Below are 21411 nucleotides of genomic sequence, written 5' to 3'. Positions count from 1 at the left end.
GCGGTATGGAAAGGGTTAAACGGCTGAAATCTGCACAGATGTCAGCCGTTTATACCAGGGTGCCAGCAATGTGCTGGCACCCTGGTATAACCACTAGAAGCCAACGATCATTCAAGGGGAGGCGGGCGGGGGATCGCGATCCCGCCTGCCGCACCTCCCGCAACGCCCCCACCGCCTGCGACCTTCCCCCAGCACCACCCGCCGGCATCAAATCGTGCGGGGGGGGTGAAAAATATTGATTTTAGGCACTCTAAAGTTTCTGATCCCCGTGGATCAGAAACTGCAAAAAGCGCAGCAAACCGTAGGTCTGAATTGACCTGCGGTTTGCTGCGATCGCCGACATGACCCCCCCTGGCGTTGTGACGGGATGCCGGCTGAATGATTTCAGCCGGCATCCTGTTCAGATTAACCCCTGGGGCGCTGGAATGCCTATTTAAAGTTAGGACGTACCGGTACGTCCTGGGTCCTTAAGGGGTTAAGAGCCTAAATAACTACATGAGTGTGAGATAACCATTCACTCCATAGCTTCTCGAATTTCTGAGGACAACCTCTCTTCACGAACACCCCTTTTTCCAACATCAGCATGTCATGTACCTTCCGCACAAACTCATCCAATGTGGGCGGACTCCCCTGAATCCACCTCAGAGCCACTAGTTTTCTGGCCACATACAACAGTCTCCCCACCGCTACCTTAACCGACTCGGTCCCTCCAATCTCAGACACATACCCCAACACACACACCTTGGGATCTTTTTGAATTCTCAGCGTCATATTACTGTTAATCATGTTCAGTACTCCTTCCCAGTAGTTACCTATTACTGGACAAGACCATAGCATATGTAGCAGATCCGCGCCATCTTCCATACACTTTGGACACTTGTCATCTATTCTCACTCCAACCTTTGCACAGCGTTTTTTTAAATTCACTGCTATGTGACTTCCGATAGCTGAGCGCTGGCTCCGCTACTTTTGGAAATCCGATAGCGCTGAATGGAGTGGTGGTCGCACATGCGCAATGTCCTGTCCATTCACTTCTATGGGACTTTAGCAGTGAATGGATATGACAGTGCGCATGCGCGGCGTGCCTTCTGTTCACGTCTAAACCAGCACCTATCATGTCCTATCCTATCCATATATCATAAATGTCCCGATGAGACAGCCCCTTTAAAGGGGTATTCCGGTTACAGAAAGTTATCCCCTATCCACAGGACCCCTACTGCTAGTGCCCCTGAAATGGACGGAGTTGCTGGCTAGAAATACGCGCCACCGCTCCATTCATTTCTATGGGAGCGCCGGAGATGGCAGAGTACAGTGGTGGGGGTCCCAGCATCCTGTGGATAGGGAATACATTTCTGTAATCAGAATACCCCTTTAAGTAGAGCAGAATGTGGCATTTACACCTGTACTTTGTGCACCTGCAGTCCCATGTAAAAAAAAAGAAAAAGAGGTAAAGCATATAGTTATAGAACAGTGGCTGTAGTTGTGTAGATATCTGTTTTGTAGCAGAACCATTTAACTATTTTTTTTCCGTGCAGTCCCATGTAAGACGGTTCCTCTGATGGAACATAATGGCGCACAATGACAAACTCTGTTCTGCTGCGCTTGTAGGTAGATTGTACTGGATGCTGTTCTTGGTAATGCTGAGTCTGGTACATTAAATGCCATTTCCTGGCCTTGCCTTTGATGTGGCCCCTGGCAGAGCTGCCCTGCTAGTGACTGGCGAGGATGGAGTTGACCCTTAGTACATAATCACGTTGTGCTTGCTCCGCCGCACCGCCTGCAGATAAAAGGCTTCACAAATTAGATGTCGCTTATGTCAGTGCTGCCGGTGATGTCACCGCTGGGAGAGAGACGGGCTGGAGTGTTTGCTATGCGGTGCAGACGCTTACAAGGCAGAGAGCGGCACGGCTGTACCAGGCGACGATTGTCCCCTAATCCCCTGCATGTTCCTGGGTCTGAGGACCTGCCGCGCCAGACATTGCCCTCTTCACGCTGCCCATTCACCCCATTACATTGAGCCGTAACCTAGAGGTGACATGCCTGTCTGTAGTATGGACTTCGATATCATCACGCTGGTGGCATGTGTGCCGGACATGGAGGTATTCACCAACCAGAGCGTACAGGTAAGTTCAGGGTGTAGCAGAGCTGAGTTTGTCATATAAAGAGCTACCGATCTGAAATAAGTCCTGTGTATGTTTACTGTGGTCTCATGAGGAGCTACTTCACATGACAAACTCTGCTCTGCTACATCTGATGCATCAAACTCTTTTCGGAAGCAGAGGAGAACAGGTCATTTGTTTTTCTTAGCTTTCTTTCTAGTTTGTGCATTGTAGGGGAATTGAACTACAAGTCCCAGCATAGTCTGCCGTCCATGTTAGGCTGGGATTCATTCGTGGTCCTGCACTGGGAATGCGCATGAAATGTTGTCTTTTATTACTGGTCCTCTGCCTCACTTTCTTTGGAATGGAGATGTAGGTGAGCTGATGTTGTCAGATGCAGCAGTGCTGAGTGTGTCAGTAGGTATCGGTATGTGAGGTTTCACATAGGATTGCAGGTAGATGTGTTACCTCTGTCGTTTCTAAACATGGGAAAATGGGATCAAAAAACCCAACTAGACTGAACACTGTCATATCTTTCATCTTATGTCTATTTGATCATATTATCTATTATCTATGTATTATCTATCTATCCATCTCATATCTATCTATCATCATATCTATCTATCATCATATCTATCTATCATCATATCTATCTATCATCATATCTATCTATCATCATATCTATCTATCTATCTATCGAAAACCAGACAAATAGATGAATATCAGGGATAGGTAGTGGGGGAGAATGTCCTGTATCTGGCCTCAATGGGATCTGATGGCTGCCGGATTATCAAAACTTCTAGATAACTGGGTGATTATATGTAACATTTATATGATTATCTATCTCATATCTAAGTATATTATCTATACTTATTTCATATCTATCATCTCATATCTATCTATAATCTATCATCTCATATCTATTTAATTATATCTTCTATCTATCTAACACTCATATTTATCTATCTATCTATCTATATATTATCTATCTCTCTCATATCTATCTAAGTATATTATCTGTATTTCTTTCATATCTATCATCTATCCAATATCAATCTATCATCTCATATCTATTTAAGTATATCTATCTATCTCCATCCATCCATCTTCTCTCGCCTGTTACCTTGATCCATATTGCACCCCAATAATGAAAGGGTTTGTGTACCTATAATGTAATGTTGTTTAATGTAAATTAACTCACAATTCTCTATAAGGGTCAGCTGCTATGATTTTCTGATACAAAGTACCAAATACCCAGCTTCGCTTCACCCACTCTTAGGGTAACAGGATAAACTTCTGTCTGCCTGCAGCTACCACTAGAGGGAGCTCAATTCATAGGGAATTTCTGAGCTCCCTTTAGTGGCAGCTGAAAAAAATTATAATAATAAATAATAAAATAAAAAGAGATATTGCAGGAGACAAGAAGAGATTCCAGAGATACTGCAAGAGATTGGCTTAGAGTCTCCAACTGGCTCATCTGTGTTGTTTTTGCTGATCATTGCTTGAGAAGAGGTAAAGGAATTCGGTCAGCTGTTTGCTATTGTGCGTTTGCTAATGAGCCTAGCTCACTAAGGTGTTACATTTGTTGCTGGGGGCGGAGTTTGGGAAGCAGTGTGTGTATATATAGAGACAGACTCATTAGCTGGCCTAATTCATTAGCTGCAAGTACTACATTAAGTACAGTAAAGAGATATTGCAGGAGATAGTCAGGAGGTAGGCTGGAAGGTGGAAACAATACAACAAAAAAAAAGGTAAGATTTGTTTGATTTAAAGTTACAAATTTATTTTTATTTTTTTATTTTTTTTTCTCTTTAAAATGGCAGACTTGGTTCAGTGCAGGAATTGTTGTGCATTTATTTCATGTTCCACTCTTTGGAGATTCGGATGCTGTCAGATCTGTAGACAGTTCTCCTTACTGCAGCAGGAAATTGCATTTTTGAAAGCTGAAATATTTAAATTATCTGTTAAACAAACTCCAGCTAGGACCGCTGCAATGCCACTGCCACAGAGGACCCCCAGAAATGGCAGATGGGTTACTGTAGCTTCTGGAAGACTTAGAGTGGTGGATAGAAGACATGTCCCACAGTCGGTGGTTCTCCATAATTCATTTGCAGCACTCTCAGAATGTAAGGACAACATGGATATGGACTCAAGCACAGAGGGTGAGAAACCATCGACTCCTATGTCTAATGTATGCAACAAAAAAGATAAAGTGAAGTCTCAAAGGAAGCAGCTGTTGCTGGGTGATTCAATCATAAGAAGTGTGGAGCTTAAAGAAAATGGTTTTGTGAGATGTCTCCCTGGGGCTACTGCTAGAAGAGATAGAAGACGTATTATTAATATTGTTAAGCAAGCAAAGCAGGAAGGGGACGTGGATGTTCTTGTCCATCTAGGGACAAATGACCTGGCTTGCAATGAAGTGTCAGAGGTGAAAAAATCTTTTATCACACTTGGTAATGACGTACAGGATTTTGCATCCACCATTTCATTTTCTGAAGTTCTGCCTGTGCATAATGTTCAGAATGATAGGCAGAGGCGCATAAAGGAGTTCAACATATGGCTTGGTAAATGGTGTCAAGAGCAAGGATTTGGCTTTGTTTCTCATGATAGCTCTACTTGGAATAGAAAGGAACTGTACAAAAAAGATGGCTTGCATCTTTCTCTCAAAGGAACAAATGTACTTAGTGACCAACTCCAAGAATTTGCGAAAGAGTATTTAAACTAGGAAGGGGGGGCAAAAGAGTGAAAATAAAAGAGTCCAATTGCCCCCCGAAACAATGCCAGAACAGGTCAGAAGCACAGAGGTTAAGAAATGATAAGCTCAGAGTCCTGTCTACAAATGCTCGCAGTTTAGGTAAAAAAATCAATGAACTTGCGTCAATAATGGCATCTGAGAATGTAGATTTAGTGGCTGTTACGGAGACATGGTTTAATGAAAGAAATGACTGGGACATAACCATACCAGGGTACTCTTTATACAGAAGAGACAGAGAAGGCAAGAAAGGAGGAGGAGTGGCCCTGTATGTGAAGGATAGCATTAAATCTAATCTAATACAAGTTGGTGAGGCCAACATAGAGTCAGTTTGGGTTACGTTGCAGTTTGCTAACCATGCAGTAACTCGTGTAGGTGTGATATATAGACCACCTGGTCAAGTTAAAGAACTAGATGATCTACTAGTTGAAGAAATAGCTAAAATGACAATGAAAGGAGAAGTTATCATTATGGGAGATTTCAATCTTCCAGATATAAACTGGAAAACCAAAATAGCAAGTTCTACCAGGAGTACAGATATTCTAAATTCCCTACTGGGGTTATCTCTACAACAAGTGGTTGAGGAGCCAACCCGGAGGGAGGCCATTTTGGATTTGGTATTCACAAACGGGGATTCGGTATATGATGTCATTGTAGGCGAAACCTTGGGATCTAGTGATCACCAGTCAGTGTGGTTTAATATAAGAACTGTGAAAGAGTCCCACCACACAAAAACAAAAGTTTTAGATTTTAGAAAAACAGACTTTTCAAAAATGAAATTAGTCATAAATGAGTCCTTATCAGACTGGAACGGATTACATGGAGTCCAGGAGAAATGGGACTACTTAAAAGGTGCATTATTGAAGGCAACAGAAAATTGCATTAGACTTGTCAGTAAAAGCAAAAAAAGGAGGAGACCACTGTGGTACTCAGCAGAAGTGGCCCAAATCATTAAAAATAAAAAGCTAGCATTTTGTAATTATAAAAAAACCCAGAGCAATGAAGATAAGGAAATCTACAAGATTAGGCAGAGAGAGGCCAAGCAAGTTATAAGAACTTCTAAAGCGCAGGCAGAAACATTCTCTTTTAATTGCTGCTGATGCCTTGGCTCATAATTGGCGTGCCGCAATCTTGTTTTAATCGAGATTAGGAGCGCGCTCAGCGAGACCTTCCTTTGATTAGCCGTCCTTTATCTGGATTACGGATGCCGGTTCTGCAATCACTGACCTGCATGCCGCCTTATTGCCATTCAGAAGACTGTGGCTGTGCTTCCTCCTTGCTGAATCGCCATCGTCTTCATCACACACTTCTGCTATGTGAGATGTAATCAGAAAACGGGATTCATCAGACCAGGCCGGCTTCTTCCACGCGCCAGTTCTGGTCTTCATGAACCCAATGTGGGCACTTTCGGCAGTGCGTCAGAATGGGCACCCTGACCGCTCTGCAGTACACCGCCTCATACAACTTTTTGTGGCAGTATGCTGTACAGTACCTCGTCTGTGGAATCGGACCAGACTCGCTAGCCTTCACTCCCCACACACATCAGTGAGCCTGTTGTGGTCACAGGTTCTCCTTCTTTGGACCACTTTCGGTAGGTACTAACCACTGCATACAGGGAGCACCCTATAAGACCTGCCATCTTGGAGATGCTCCTACCTAGTCTTATAGCCATTACAATTTGGCCCTAGTCGAAACGTAACATTTATTACATCTAGTAAAAAGGATAAAACCCTCAACAAAATAATTGTTATATAAAAGTCAAACTTGTCAAAGTCGCTCACATCCTTACACTTGCTCAATTTCCTGCTTCAACTACAGAAACGTCAAGAACTGACTGTTCACTTGCTGCCTAATATATTTCACCCCATTTTAATGTCCTGGCTGATCAGTGTGCAGTGACCTGCTATAGAAACACTCAGATACACTACTTACAAAATATTAGTATGGTGGTGATACTAATACTAAACTGCCTTGGGAGAGGTGTTAGAACAGCATTGTAAGTTGCTTACAATAGATGTTGCACTCTCCACCTCTATTCACCTCTCCCAAGGCAAACCTAATCACACGTCATAGCTTCAGTCATGCACCTTACCTCCATGACTGAAGCATGAGTCACCAGTATTAAATGTGGGACGATTCTTGTACAAGCCATTCTAATTGAGAATGACTAGCGAAACAATACAAGTCCAGTTGCTCTGACTTTTTACTACTGATATACCATGACCTGGATACTGTTATTTATGCCATGTGTAATCCAAAAAGGCTATGTATAGGTAGAAAATGGTTAACCTGGCAGTTCTTAATGTAGTTGTCAGGAGACAGGCTGGCCCTGTCCCCCCTCGGGTGTGTTGTGGCTGGTTTACAGACCACTCTACGAGGCTAGCAGAATCCTTTCAGTGTGGATGAAGCCTTTGAGTGGTGTGATGCTGCCAGAAAAAAAGCAACCGACAAACTCTTACGGCAGACTGGGAACTTAAAGTATCCCCATGTTGTAGGTGGGCCCAAATGGACATAAGGTGGGGCAACACAAGTACGCGAGACAGCAATGCCATAGCGCAAAATACCACCCCAGCAGAACCATACTGGCCTGGTCAATTCCTCTGCCATCCGCCGGCTCCTGCCTTGCACCCTGCTGCCTATCCACCTAACATCAAGGGCACCCCAGCCACCGCCAGGCAGGAGGCCTAAAAAGTCCAGGCTGTGCCCCAAGGGGAAGAAGGGTTGCACCACCATCATTGCTGCAGCCAGCACTCCCATCCTCTTCACTCCACCCAGTGCCTTCCCCTGCTGGCCTGGTAAAAAACACATTCATGCATACTACACTCACTCTTTCCACTGGATCTGTTGATGTCTGGCCACTGGGACCTCCACTGATCCCCAGAACGGTGGGCCTCAGCCAATACTGCAGCTCGGAGGAGTCCATTCAGAGTATGGCGGTGACGGACCCAGCTGAGCGCCTGGCATATACGCTCTTGTTATATGTCAGTGCTATCTATAAGCGACACCGTACAGTATGGTCACACTGTTGCAGCACTTACAGTTGCAAGAAAAAGTATGTGAACCCTTTGGAATGATACGGATTTCTGCACAAATTGGTCATAATATGTGATCTGATCTTCATCTAAGTCACAACAATAGACAATCACAGTCTGCTTAAACTAATAACACACAAAGAATTAAATGTTACCATGTTTTTATTGAACACACCATGTAAACATTCACAGTGCAGGTGGAAAAGTATGTGAACCCTTGGATTTAATAACTGGTTGAACCTCCTTTTGGCAGCAATAACTTCAACCAAACGTCTCCTGTAGTTGCAGATCAGACGTGCACAACGGTCAGGAGTAATTCTTGACCATTCCTCTTTACAGAACTGTTTCAGTTCAGCAATATTCTTGGGATGTCTGGTGTGAATCACTTTCTTGAGGTCATGCCACAGCATCTCAATCTGGTTGAGGTCAGGACTCTGACTGGGCCACTTCAGAAGGCGTATTTTCTTCTGTTTAAGCCATTCTGTTGTTGATTTACTTCTATGCTTTGGGTCGTTGTCCTGTTGCAACACCCATCTTCTGTTGGTAAACGGAACCTGTCACCAGTTTTATGGTGTCCTAACTAAGGGCAACATAAATAAGTGACTGATTCTCTTAGCAAAATGCTGGGTCACTTTCTTTAATTGACCCAGTCAATCTGCCAACATCTTGTATTGAAAAGCTCCAGCTGATAATGATGAGTCATGAATATTTATGAGCTCCTGACACTCCCCGCCTACCTGCTGCTGATTGACAGTTATTTTCCATATGAATCAGCAGCAGGTGGGCAGGAGAGTGGCTATAGCTCTGAATTAAAAAAAAACGCTGGACTCACTGACATCACGCTGGACTCAAATCAGCTCATTAGCATGCGGCATGTGGCATCTTTGTGTGTATATTATGAGGTAACCATCTGTCACACCAGTAAGTGAATACATCTAAGGTACTTTTTAGTAGTTAATGATTGTACATAATTAGTTAGATTATAATCAAATATCCACATGACAGGTTCCCTTTAAGTTCTCCTGCAAAATGTCTTGATAAACTTTGGAATTTATTTTCCTTCCATGATAGCAATCCGTCCAGGCCCTGACGCAGCAAAGCAGCCCCAAACCATGATGCCCCCACCACCATACTTCACAGTTGGGATGAGGTTTTGATGTTGGTGTGCTGTGCCTCTTTTTCTCCACACATAGTGTTGTGTGTTTCTTCCAAAAAACTCAACTTCGGTTTCATCTGTCCACAGAATATTTTGCCAGTACTGCTGTGGAACATCCAGGTGCTCTTGTGCAAACTGTAAACGTGCAGCAATGTTTTTTTGGGACAGCAGTGGCTTCCTCTGTGGTATCCTCCCATGAAATCCATTCTTGTTTAGTGTTTTACGTATCGTAGATTCGCTAACAGGGATGTTAGCATTTGCCAGAGACTTTTGTAAGTCTTTAGCTTCTAGGGAGAGTAACAGCAGTGCTGAACTTTCTCCATTTAATAGACAATTTGTCTTACCGTGGACTGATGAACAGCAAGGCTTTTGGAGATACTTTTATAACCCTTTCCAGCTTTATGCAAGTCAACAATTCTTAATCGTAGGTCTTCTGAGAGCTCTTTTGTCCGAGGCATCATTCATATCAGGCAATGCTTCTTGTGAAAAGCAAACCCAGAACTGGTGTGTGTTTTTTATAGGGCAGGACAGCTGTAACCAACACCTCCAATCTCATCTCATTGATTGGACTCCAGTTGGCTGACACCTCACTCCAATTAGCTCTTGGAGATGTCATTAGTCTAGGGGTTCATATACTTTTTCCACCTGCACTGTGAATGTTTACATGGTGTGTTCAATAAAAACATGGTAACATTTAATTCTTTGTGTGTTATTAGTTTAAGCAGACTGTGATTGTCTATTGTTGTGACTTAGATGAAGATCAGATCACATTTTATGACCAATTTGTGCAGAAATCCATATCATTCCAAAGGGTTCACATACTTTTTCTTGCAACTGTACTCGGGTTTTCCTTTGTCTCACCCGCCACTGCTGCTTCACCTCCTCTTGCCATTGTAAGTAAAAGGGTGATAAGTAAATCTGCTTCGTCCCTACCAGTGTCTATAGTGAGGGGAAAACCAGCCGAGCAGCAGACTGTCCTGGAATACAAATTGCTAGATTAGGACATTTTACTCAGGTCACATGCCTCACGGTTTCATATGGTTACTATAGATACGGCGCATCCACTAAGTAACCACGTTGGATAGAAATGAAATGCTTATTGCTTCATTGGTAGAAGCAACCATGCTGAGTAAATCGCGAACCTCATCATATCTGCCATGCAGCGGCACATGCCTAGAGCCAGCCAGCCGCTCCATGGTAGAGATGTGACTGTCAGTGTGGGGAAAGATGAAAAACTGAACAATTTTTTGAGTTTTTTTCAGACTTAACCCAATCTTGTACATGTCTGATGTGCAGACTGTACAAGGGCGTGCTTTACACATTTATTAAATCAGTTATATTTCTTATTATGGTAGTTACATGCTTGTATATAGTGTTATAGTAGTTATATTCTTGTAAATAGGAGGCAGTATTATAGTAGTTATATTCTTGTACATAGGAGCAGTATTATAGTAGTTATATTCTTGTACATAGGAGCAGTATTATAGTAGTTATATACTTGTACATAGGAAGCAGTATTATAGTAGTTATATTCTTGTACATAGGAGCAGTATTATAGTAGTTATATTCTTGTACATAGGAGCAGTATTATAGTAGTTATATTCTTGTACATAGGAGCAGTATTATAGTAGTTATAGTCTTGTACATAGGAGCAGTATTATAGTAGTTATATTCTTGTACATAGGAGCAGTATTATAGTAGTTATATTCTTGTACATAGGAGCAGTATTATAGTAGTTATATTCTTGTACATAGGAGCAGTATTATAGTAGTTATATTCTTGTACATGGGAGCAGTATTATAGTAAATAAACATCAGGGACAGATTGATCTTCTGCAGAAAGTATGGTGAATGGACTGCTGAGGACTGGGGCAAGGTCCTATTCTCCAATGAAGCCTCTTTCCGATTGTTTGGGGCATCTGGAAAAAGGCTTGTCCGGAGAAGAAAAGGTGAGCGCTACCATCAGTCCTGTGTCATGCCAACAGTAAAGCATCCTGAGAACATTCATGTGTGGGTTTGCCTCTCATCCAAGGGAGTGGGCTCACTCACAATTTTACCCAAAAACACAGCCATGAATAAAGAATGGCACCAAAACACCCTCCAACAGCAACTTCTTCCAACAATCCAACAACAGTTTGGTGAAGAACAATGCATTTTCCAGCACGATGGAGCACCGTGCCATAAGGCAAAAGTGATAACTAAGTGGCTCGGGGACCAAAACGTTGACATTTTGGGTCCATGGCCTGGAAACTCCCCAGATCTTAATCCCATTGAGAACTTGTGGTCAATCCTCAAGAGGTGGGTGGACAAACAAAAACCCACTAATTCTGACAAACTCCAAGAAGTCATTATGAAAGAATGGGTTGCTATCAGTCAGGAATTGGCCCAGAAGTTGATTGAGAGCATGCCCAGTCGAATTGCAGAGGTCCTGAAAAAGAAGGGCCAACACTGCAAATACTGACTCTTTGCATAAATGTCATGTAATTGTCGATGAAAGCCTTTGAAACGTATGAAGTGCATGTAATTATATTTCACTACATCACAGAAACAACTGAAACAATAGATCTAAAAGCAGTTTAGCAGCAAACTTTGTGAAAACTAATATTTGTGTCATTCTCAAAACTTTTGCCCACGACTGTAGTTATACACTGCTCAAAAAAATAAAGGGAACACAAAAATAACACATCCTAGATCTGAGTTTATTAAATATTCTTCTAAGAATACTTTGTTCTTTACATAGTTGAATGTGCTGACAACAAAATCACACAAAAATTGAAAAATGGAAATCAAATTTTTCAACCCATGGAGGTATGGATTTGGAGTCACACTCAAAATTAAAGTGGAAAAACACACTACAGGCTGATCCAACTTTGATGTAATGTCCTTAAAACAAGTTAAAATGAGGCTCAGTAGTGTGTGTGGCCTCCACGTGACTGTATGACCTCCCTACAACGCCTGTGCATGCTCCTGATGAGGTGGCGGACGGTCTCCTGAGGGATCTCCTCCCAGACCTGGACTAAAGCATCTGCCAACTCCTGGACAGTCTGTGGTGCAACGTGACGTTGGTGGATAGAGCGAGACATGATGTCCCAGATGTGCTCAATTGGATTCAGGTCCATAGCATCAATGCCTTCGTCTTGCAGGAACTGCTGACACACTCCAGCCACATGAGGTCTAGCATTGTCTTGCATTAGGAGGAACCCAGGGCCAACCGCACCAGCATATGGTCTCACAAGGGGTCTGAGGATCTCATCTCGGTACCTAATGGCAGTCAGGCTACCTCTGGTGAGCACATGGAGGGCTGTGCGGCCCTCCAAAGAAATGCCACCCCACACCATTACTGACCCAATGCCAAACCGGTCATGCTGGAGGATGTTGCAGGCAGCAGAACGTTCTCCACGGCGTCTCCAGACTCTGTCACGTCTATCACATGTGCTCAGTGTGAACCTGCTTTCATCTGTGAAGAGCACAGGGCGCCAGTGGCGAATTTGCCAATCTTGGTGTTCTCTGGCAAATGCCAAACGTCGGGACGTCGGGCCCTCATATCACCCTCATGGAGTCTGTTTCTGACCGTTTGAGCAGACACATGCACATTTGTGGCCTGCTGGAGGTCATTTTGCAGGGCTCTGGCAGTGCTCTTCCTGTTCCTCCTTGCACAAAGGCGGAGGTAGCGGTCCTGCTGCTGGGTTGTTGCCCTCCTACGGCCTCCTCCACATCTCCTGATGTACTGGCCTGTCTCCTGGTAGCGCCTCCATGCTCTGGACACTACGCTGACAGACACAGCAAACCTTCTTGCCACAGCTCGCATTGATGTGCCATCCTGGATAAGCTGCACTACCTGAGCCACTTGTGTGGGTTGTAGACTCCGTCTCATGCTACCACTAGAGTGAAAGCACCGCCAGCATTCAAAAGTGACCAAAACATCAGCCAGGAAGCATAGGAACTGAGAAGTGGTCAGGTCACCACCTGCAGAACCACTCCTTTATTGGGGGTGTCTTGCTAATTGCCTATAATTTCCACCTGTTGTCTATCCCATTTGCACAACAGCATGTGAAATTGATTGTCACTCAGTGTTGCTTCCTAAGTGGACAGTTTGATTTCACAGAAGTGTGATTGACTTGGAGTTACATTGTGTTGTTTAAGTGTTCCCTTTATTTTTTTGAGCAGTGTATTTTGTACATAGAAGCAGTATTATAGTAGTTATATTCTTATACATAGGAGCAGTATTATAGTAGTTATATTCTTGTACATAGGAGCAGTATTATAGTAGTTATATTCCTGTACATAGGAGGCAATATTATAGTAGTTATATTCTTGTACATAGGAGCAGTATTATAGTAGTTATATTCTTGTACATAGGAGCAGTATTATAGTAGTTATATTCTTGTACATAGGAGCAGTATTATAGTAGTTATATTCTTGTACATAGGAGCAGTATTATAGTAGTTATATTCTTGTACATAGGAGGCAGTATTATAGTAGTTATATTCCTGTACATAGGAGGCAGTATTATAGTAGTTATATTCTTGTACATAGGAGCAGTATTATAGTAGTTATATTCCTGTACATAGGAGCAGTATTATAGTAGTTATATTCTTGTACATAGGAGCAGTATTATAGTAGTTATATTCTTGTACATAGGAGCAGTATTATAGTAGTTATATTATTGTACATAGGAGCAGAATTATAGTAGTTATATTATTGTACATAGGAGCAGTATTATAGTAGTTATATTCTTGTACATAGGAGCAGTATTATAGTAGTTATATTATTGTACATTAGGAGCAGTATTATAGTAGTTATATTCTTGTACATAGGAGCAGTATTATAGTAGTTATATTCTTGTACATAGGAGGCAGTATTATAGTAGCTGTACAGCAGTCAGGCAGGTAACAATCTCCTGGCTTTCGACAAGCCTAGGCTCATCCATTAGACTGCCAGAAAGAGAAGCGTTATTCCTCACTCCACAAATCACGTATTCCACTTCTCCAGAGTCCAGTTGCGACATGCTTTACACCACTCCAACTGATGCTTGGTGATGTAATGCAGGTGCTCGGTCATGCAAACCCTTGCCATGAAGCTCTGGGTGCACATTCATGATACTGATGTTAATGCCAAAGGAGGTTTGCAGATCTGCAGTTATGGAGTCAGCAGAGCACTGGTGACTTTCATACCCTATTAGGATCATTTATTTAGACTGCCGCTTGATGCGCCTAAGTTATGTAGAGTCGCCGGCCTCTACGTAACTTAGCCGCTGGCCGTGCAACTTGCTTAAAGAAAGCTGAGGTAGATTTCTATGCCAAAAACAAGCGTAGAAGATGATAAATGAGACAGGACAGACCGTCCCCTTGCCCACCCACGCAACACCCACTTTTTCCGTGACCTCAGAAAAGTGACGTGCGCAGGAATAATCACAGATTCGGCCGCAGATCCCCTTTGAGACCGAATCTGCGACAAAATTTCACCAAAAAGTGGTATACTTCGCTTCATAAATGACCCCCTAAGTGCCTCGGCACTTGGCAACCCCACTCTCTAACTTTACGTACTCTCCACTTCATGGCGGAGTTGCTGTGGTTCCTAAAATCTTCCACTTTACAATAATAGCGTGTTGAATGTGGACCAAAACTCCCTGTGCCTGCGCAGAATATACGGTCTAGCTTCACAGAACATAAGGTCAGACTTCTCTAGAGAGCATGTGATTGTTGGCTTCCTGTGGGATCTGCAAATATCAAATGCCGGCTCTGGAAGAGATGGTATTTAGTGGTGCTACGCTGATAAGTGCCAGCACAACAACTTGACATTTTCATCCTCATTGAGAACCTAAAGTTTTACCTCTACCCTAAACTGTGATGTCAGGTAGACGGAGCACAGGCAGGACTTAACCCTTCCACCCGGATTATTCTCTCGTTTGTTGGAAACCATTGGTTTATGTCATTGTGTTATTTAGTCATCTACCCCTTCGTTATGGCTTCTCTAATCAAGATTTCAAATCCATATGGGAAATGGGAAGTTAAAGGTGTGCTGGGATCTGTACTCAGGGTGGGGTCGGAAATGACAGACTTCAGCAGAGATGGCAACTTAAAGGGGTTTTCCAAGATTTTGATACTGTTGTCCTATCCTCAGGATTGGTCCTCAGTAGTGTTGAGCGAACCTGTTTTTTAAGTTCTGCGTCCAAAGTTCGGGTTATCGAAGAATCCCGTTATGGATTCCAAATTCCGTTATGGTCCGTGGTAGCAGAATCCATATCGGGATTCTTCGATAACCCGAACTTTGGACGCAGAACTTAAAAAAACAAGTTTGCTCAACACTAGTCATCCCAACACCCGGGACCCCTGCCAATCTGCTGTTTGAGAAGGCTCTGCACTCCTGTGAGTGCTGCAGCGTTCTCCATGCTCACCAAGCCTTCTCAAACAGCTGATCGGCAGGGGTCCCGGGTGTTGGACCCCAACAAATCTGATACTAATGACCTATCCGACTATCTTTTACCCACCAGCTGAGGATTCTGGGTGAAGTATACACGCCTTCCAGCACTTTACTGTACACCTTTAACCACAGGTGTTTTCCAATTAAATGTATTTTTCAACAAAAATTGTTGCTATGAAAGATGCTGAAAACCCTGGCTGATGTACTGCCCTTTATGAGCCCTCAGCCCATAGAAAAAGTGGCCCTGAGCTCCCTCCGAATTCCAGATAATGATGATGTCTACTAGTTTGGTGGCCACAAAACTGATGGATATCAGAGGCTGTCCATTGGGTTTCTTGCTGTCATTAGGTTAGTGGTACAGAAAGTCCCTGCTGTCCATTGGTTTTGTGTCTGTCAGTTCCTGGTGTCCATTGGTTTAATGACTAAGACAATCCCTGGTGTGTATTGGCTTTGTTGCTCAGGCAGTCCCTATGTCCAGTGGTCTATTGGCTCAGGGCAATCCCTGATATTCATTAGTTTTTGTGGTTCAGATAGTCTTTATTGTCTAGTGGTTTACTGGTTCAGACAGTCTTTGGTGTCCATTGGCTTTGTTGCTCAGGCAGTCCCTGATATCCATTAGTTTTTTGACTCATGCAGTCTCTATTGTTCTGTAGTTTAGTGGCTCAGTCAGTCCCTGGTGTCCAGTGGTTTTGTTGCTCAGACATTACCTGTTGTGGTTTATTGGCTCAGGCAGTCACTGGTGTTTGTGTTTTTTTTTGTTCTAGCAGGTTTTTTTTATCCAGTAGTTTTCTTGACTCACAGTCCTTGGTGTCTAATGTTACAGTGGCTCAGGCAGTCCTTATTGCCCATTTACCGTTTTGCTTCAGATAGTCCCAGATATCACCAGTCCCCTAACACTGGTTTCCAGTGGCTTTGTGCCCTGTTAGTGCCTAGTGGATGATGGTTTAGTCAGTCCAATGAAGACAGTGACTTGGTGTCCAAAGACATTCATTGTGTTCAGTAGTTAGGTGACCCAGATAGTTCCTAAAACAAAATTGTGTTAGGAACCAAGCAGGTATTTCTTCCTTATATTGCAAAAATGTATCTGGTCTGGCAGACCTCAAAGTTTCCAGTTTAGAAGCCGGGCCTATGGACCTGGACAGAGGTTAGCTATTTATCATATATGGTACAGTAGGATGCCTCTGCTGATACAGAGATGTATGTCCCTGTGTACTTTGAGTCAGGAGTTTCACTTTTTCTTTTACTATAGGAGAAATTCGAGGGTCTTTTCCGAGCATATGACGATTGTGTGACCTTACAACTTTTCAAGAGCTTCCGGAGGGTACGAATAAATTTCAGTAACCCCAAGGCAGCGGCACGGGCAAGGATAGAGCTCCACGAGACACAGTTCAGAGGGAAGAAATTAAAGCTTTACTTTGCACAGGTAAGTAAATTCTATTACAGCAAGTGTTTTTTTCCTTATGGAAACTTTTTAATTTTTTTTGGTTATTTTTAAGCCAATCTCACAATGTTCATTCATGACTTTTTTGCATGGAAACTTTGATTATATCTGTCATACATAGGTCCAAACGACAGAGACAGACGGCGACAAACTCCACCTGGCACCCCCACAGCCTGCTAAACAATTCCTTATCTCTCCGCCTGTGTCCCCTCCAGTTGGTTGGAAGCCCATAGATGATGCCACACCAGTAATCAATTATGATCTCCTTTATGCAGTTGCTAAACTAGGCCCAGGTAAGCACTATAATAATTACTTCTGCAAAGTAAGAGTGGAGAACAATATCAGCTGCTCAGCAGGGGTGGTGTCTAAGAGAAAAAATTAAATTGGACAGCCTCTCTAGTTTTTTGCACATCCCACCCCCACAGTGCTGAAGACCTCCCCCAAACTATTATTGGCCACCTCCCAGGACCATAATAGTGCTACAGCTTGCTTTTAAAGGGGATTTTCATATTGATGGCGTATTCTTAGATTAGGTCATCAATATGAGATTGGCATGGATCCCCAACAATCTAATTTTGATGACCTATGCTGAGAATAGGCAATCAATATCAAAATCCCAGAGAGCTACTTTAAATCTGGTGTACCACCCCAGCTATTATGTTTATTCTGGTGGAGCCAAAGCATGAACTCCCATCCGAACAAGGGTGCTCCAATAAAAAATCTACAAAAACACTCTTTTAACTGCTACCTACTGCACCTTCTATGGAAATACCCCTGGTCATTGACTGGCAAGTCCAAAAACCATGAATAGTCCTTTTATAATTGTCCACTAAAGTCCAAGCTGGTGGATGGATCAGGGGTTGCCGTTGTGATGTCTATCCAATGTCCTCTATGTACATAGTCATTCATTGGTTGAGCATTGTCCAATGTCTGCGTACATATAGTAGTAATCCCAAGTTCTCCTACAACATTTTAGAGAATTTCAAGAATCTTGGTCATTTTTTTTCACAAACCCTTTTTTATAAATCTGCCTCCAGATGTTTAGCTGTAATGAATATTTATAGTGTTTAGACAATTTAGGGCCAAAGAGCATCCAGTAGACACCATAAAAGCCATCTCCTAGATGTTTGCCCCAGCAGTAATTTTCTAAGGAGGTTCACCAGGGAACAAGAGTCCTACAGCGATGAACCAGACTGCATAGATTATGGTTCAGGGCTGAGGACTAGCAAAATGGTTTCTTATTACCCCCTTTTACCACACATATTAAGGAAAAGTATTCTTCAGAGGTGTTGTGGTTAAAGATTGTTGGAAAGGCCACAAAACCTGGGATTCTAGATCCAGGTGATCCAGTTAATCTTTCTATGTAGTCTTGGATCTAGGCTGTACCGGAGGAGTTGTTGTGATTTCTGTTTTACGTGATGTACTCCATGAGTCAGTAGACTGACACAAGTACTAAACACCCTATGGAGAAGTCAATTTCATATGATAAGGTCTGATCTCCAGGTCTGCGACTAGAGTCCGCTATAGACACAATATCAAACCAGTGTCTCCTCATAGCAAACTGTACTCTCCAGTGTCCTTCGTATGGACACTTCTAATGGCTTTGGTGTCGGACTGAGGTCCTTGGACCTACCAGTGGACATGATTCTCTCACCCCCAACTTATATTCTTTGTTATCAATATGCACACAGGACATCATCAATAAAATCTAATAGATTATTTGTGATCATCCCATAATAGACCATTGTTGTAAGAGACTGCCTACAAATGGGGTTGTCTATCAAAGCGGTTGTCTCACTTCAGTAAGTGGCATTTATCATGTAGAGAAAGTTAACACCAGGCACTTACTAATGTATTGTGATTGTCCATATTGCTTCCTTTGCTGGCTGGATTCATTTTTCCATCACATTATACACTGCTCGTTTCCATGGTTACAGACCACCCTGCAATCCATCAGTGGTGGTCGTGCTTGCACAATATAGGAAAAAAAACACTAGCCTAAATGCGCTCCCATGGTCCTCGGCCACCAGTGAGGCTGCCTCTTTCTTCTATAGTGTGCAAGAACGACCACCACTGATGGATTGCAGGGTGGTCTGTAACCATGGAAACGAGCAGTGTATAATGTGATGGAAAAATGAATCCAGCCAGCAAAGGAAGCAATATGGACAATCACAATACATTAGTAAGTGCCTTGTATTAACCTTCTCTACATGATAAATGCTACTTGCTGAAGTGAGACAACCACCTTTAATGTGTCAATGCAGAGGCCTAAGTGAAGATCCTCTGTTGGGCCGGGCCTTATCCCAATGCCCTGCCTTATTCTGCTGCTGCCACCTCTAGTGGCCTTGGCTTTCTTAAAGGGGTTAGCCTATCTCACACATTGGTGGCATATCACTAGGATATGCCACTGGTGTCAGGGGCAGGCCCCACATCTGAGACCCACACCTATCTCTAGAATTGAAGGTGACTGCTCTTCTGTGGTGCACCCTTATTCACTTTGAGGGCCCCATTCTAGAGATAGGTGCAGGTCCCACCTGTGGGACATTGGTGGCATATCCTAGCAATACGCCACCAATGTGTGAGATGGGCCAACCCATTTAAGATAACTGTCATATGAATGTTGGACCTAAATAAAAAGCTGTTCTTCATTCAAAAGCTGTACAATGCAATGAAGCTGGAAACAGCAGCACGCCTAGCAGGAAGCTGAGATAGGAGGTGCTGTTTGCTGGGATCTCCACCATGTAGAACTGATGTGTGTGTACCCTGTAAGGACACCATGTTCACGTGGGATTTTCCTTTCCTGAAAAATAGTCAGTCCACATGTCTCCAGCAGTATGTGGGCCCCAACAAACAGCTCATTATATCTCTGCTTCCTAGAACTGTGACCAGGGGTCGATTGGGAACTTTAAGTGGCCCTGGAAAAAAAACAAAAAGTGGCCCCAACGTTGTAGGTGGGTCCAAACCGACAGAAGGTGGTACTCAGAATACCATCCCACAGAACCAAAAACACCTCTCCAGAAGCTGTCCCTCTGTGGTGGCCATCAATAGCTGCCATGTTCTGTCCTCCTCCAATTGTCTCTAATATGGATATGGAGCATAGGAGGTGAGATGTGGGCCACACCAAGCCCGCCCTACCTTCATCATGCTGCCTGGACTCCCTCTAATAATGACCTCCTTTGTTCCCCTATCAGTATGTACCCGGCCAGCGGCCGTGAGGTGGGCTAGGATGGCCTTATGGGCATTAGCCCACCGGGAAAATTTCCTGTAGGGGCTATCTCCAATCCGCCCAAGGCTGTGACAATGTATGGTTTTAGGTGGATTTATATCTCTTTGATGCTGTGCAGTTGGTGTTTCTATGCAGAATGCTGCAGGTTAAACTAAGTCGGCTCTGCTGTGTCGGTATTTAGGATGATACCATCCCTGGTTTTCATGGGCCACTCTCTACATTTTGTACAATTGAGAGAGTGAAGGGCGGGAACAGGTAGTGCGCCGTACCGCCACGATCACAGTCACGGAGCAGAAATCCTGTCAGGCCGTGGGACCTCAGAGGTCTGGATGACCGCAGTCAACTTGGCAGGCCGGTGCGGACCACTATAATCCCCCTTCATTATCTTCTACAACATTGATATCCTCTGTTAGGCTGCAGATAAAGCCAAACCCTGTCATTTGTTTTTTCCTTTGTGTAGCAGAGTTGAGTTTTCCGATTCAGTATTGAGTTTGTCATGTGGCAATACGTGTTTTGTTATCCAAATTTTTTTCTGTGGTCTTTTTCCACAGGACTGCAGGTAAATCTGCTACAACATGCGCAGTTAAATGACACATTCAGCTCTGCTACATCTACATGGAAACTGATTACTGCAAGCTGATATTTTCCTCTACCTAAAATATTTTCTTGGAAAACTTCTTTATATCAGCATTTATCTAATTATGTCCATTATACGTAGCACAAGATATGGGGCAATCAGCTTTTGTTCAGATTTGTATGCAGCAAACAGTCTTTGGAGGCCAGTGATCTATACAGGAACCAGCGAGATATATAGATATAGATATATATATATATATATATATATATGTAGATTGTAAGCCCTCACGGGCAGGGCCCTCTCTCCTTCTGTACCAGTTTGTAACTCGTCTTGTTTATGATTAGTGCAATTGTCTGTATTATGTATGTATACCTCTTCTCATATGTACAGCGCTATGGAAGGAATGGCGCTTTAATAATAAATAATAATAATAATATATGAAACCAGTCTTCAGAGGTGATTAGTATATACAGGATCCAGTATTAGGAGGTCAGTAGTAAATACAGGTACTGGTCTATGGAGGCGAGCGGTATATATGGGAACCAGTCCACTGAGTCCAGCAGTGTATATGGAAACCAGTCCACAGTGGTCAGCAGTATATATAGGAACCAGTCCATGGAGACCAGCAGTGTATATGGGAACCAGTCCATGGAGACCAGCAGTGTATATGGGAACCAGTCCATGGAGACCAGCAGTGTATATGGGA

At 43.2% G+C, this 21411-nt stretch overlaps 1 protein-coding gene across 4 annotated transcripts in view; it reads left to right on the top strand.

Moving 5' to 3' along the window:
* Window positions 1–21411, top strand: part of RCAN2 (regulator of calcineurin 2) — an 89483-nt gene that overhangs the window by 56577 nt on the left and 11495 nt on the right. For 3 of the 4 annotated variants that reach the window (XM_040427295.1, XM_040427296.1, XM_040427297.1), the window contains exons 3-4: window positions 16711–16884; window positions 17024–17195. In XM_040427295.1, the coding sequence (XP_040283229.1) occupies window positions 16711–16884; window positions 17024–17195 (346 nt within the window). Of the gene's footprint in view, window positions 1–1906; window positions 2124–16710; window positions 16885–17023; window positions 17196–21411 lie in introns of those variants that run through there. The other variant, XM_040427299.1, reaches the window with a different exon arrangement.

Source organism: Bufo bufo, chromosome 4 (assembly GCF_905171765.1).
Source record: "Bufo bufo chromosome 4, aBufBuf1.1, whole genome shotgun sequence".
Taxonomy (NCBI): Eukaryota; Metazoa; Chordata; class Amphibia; order Anura; family Bufonidae; genus Bufo; species Bufo bufo.
Note: the sequence above shows the minus strand (reverse complement) of the source record. Positions and strands in the feature narration are given on the sequence as shown.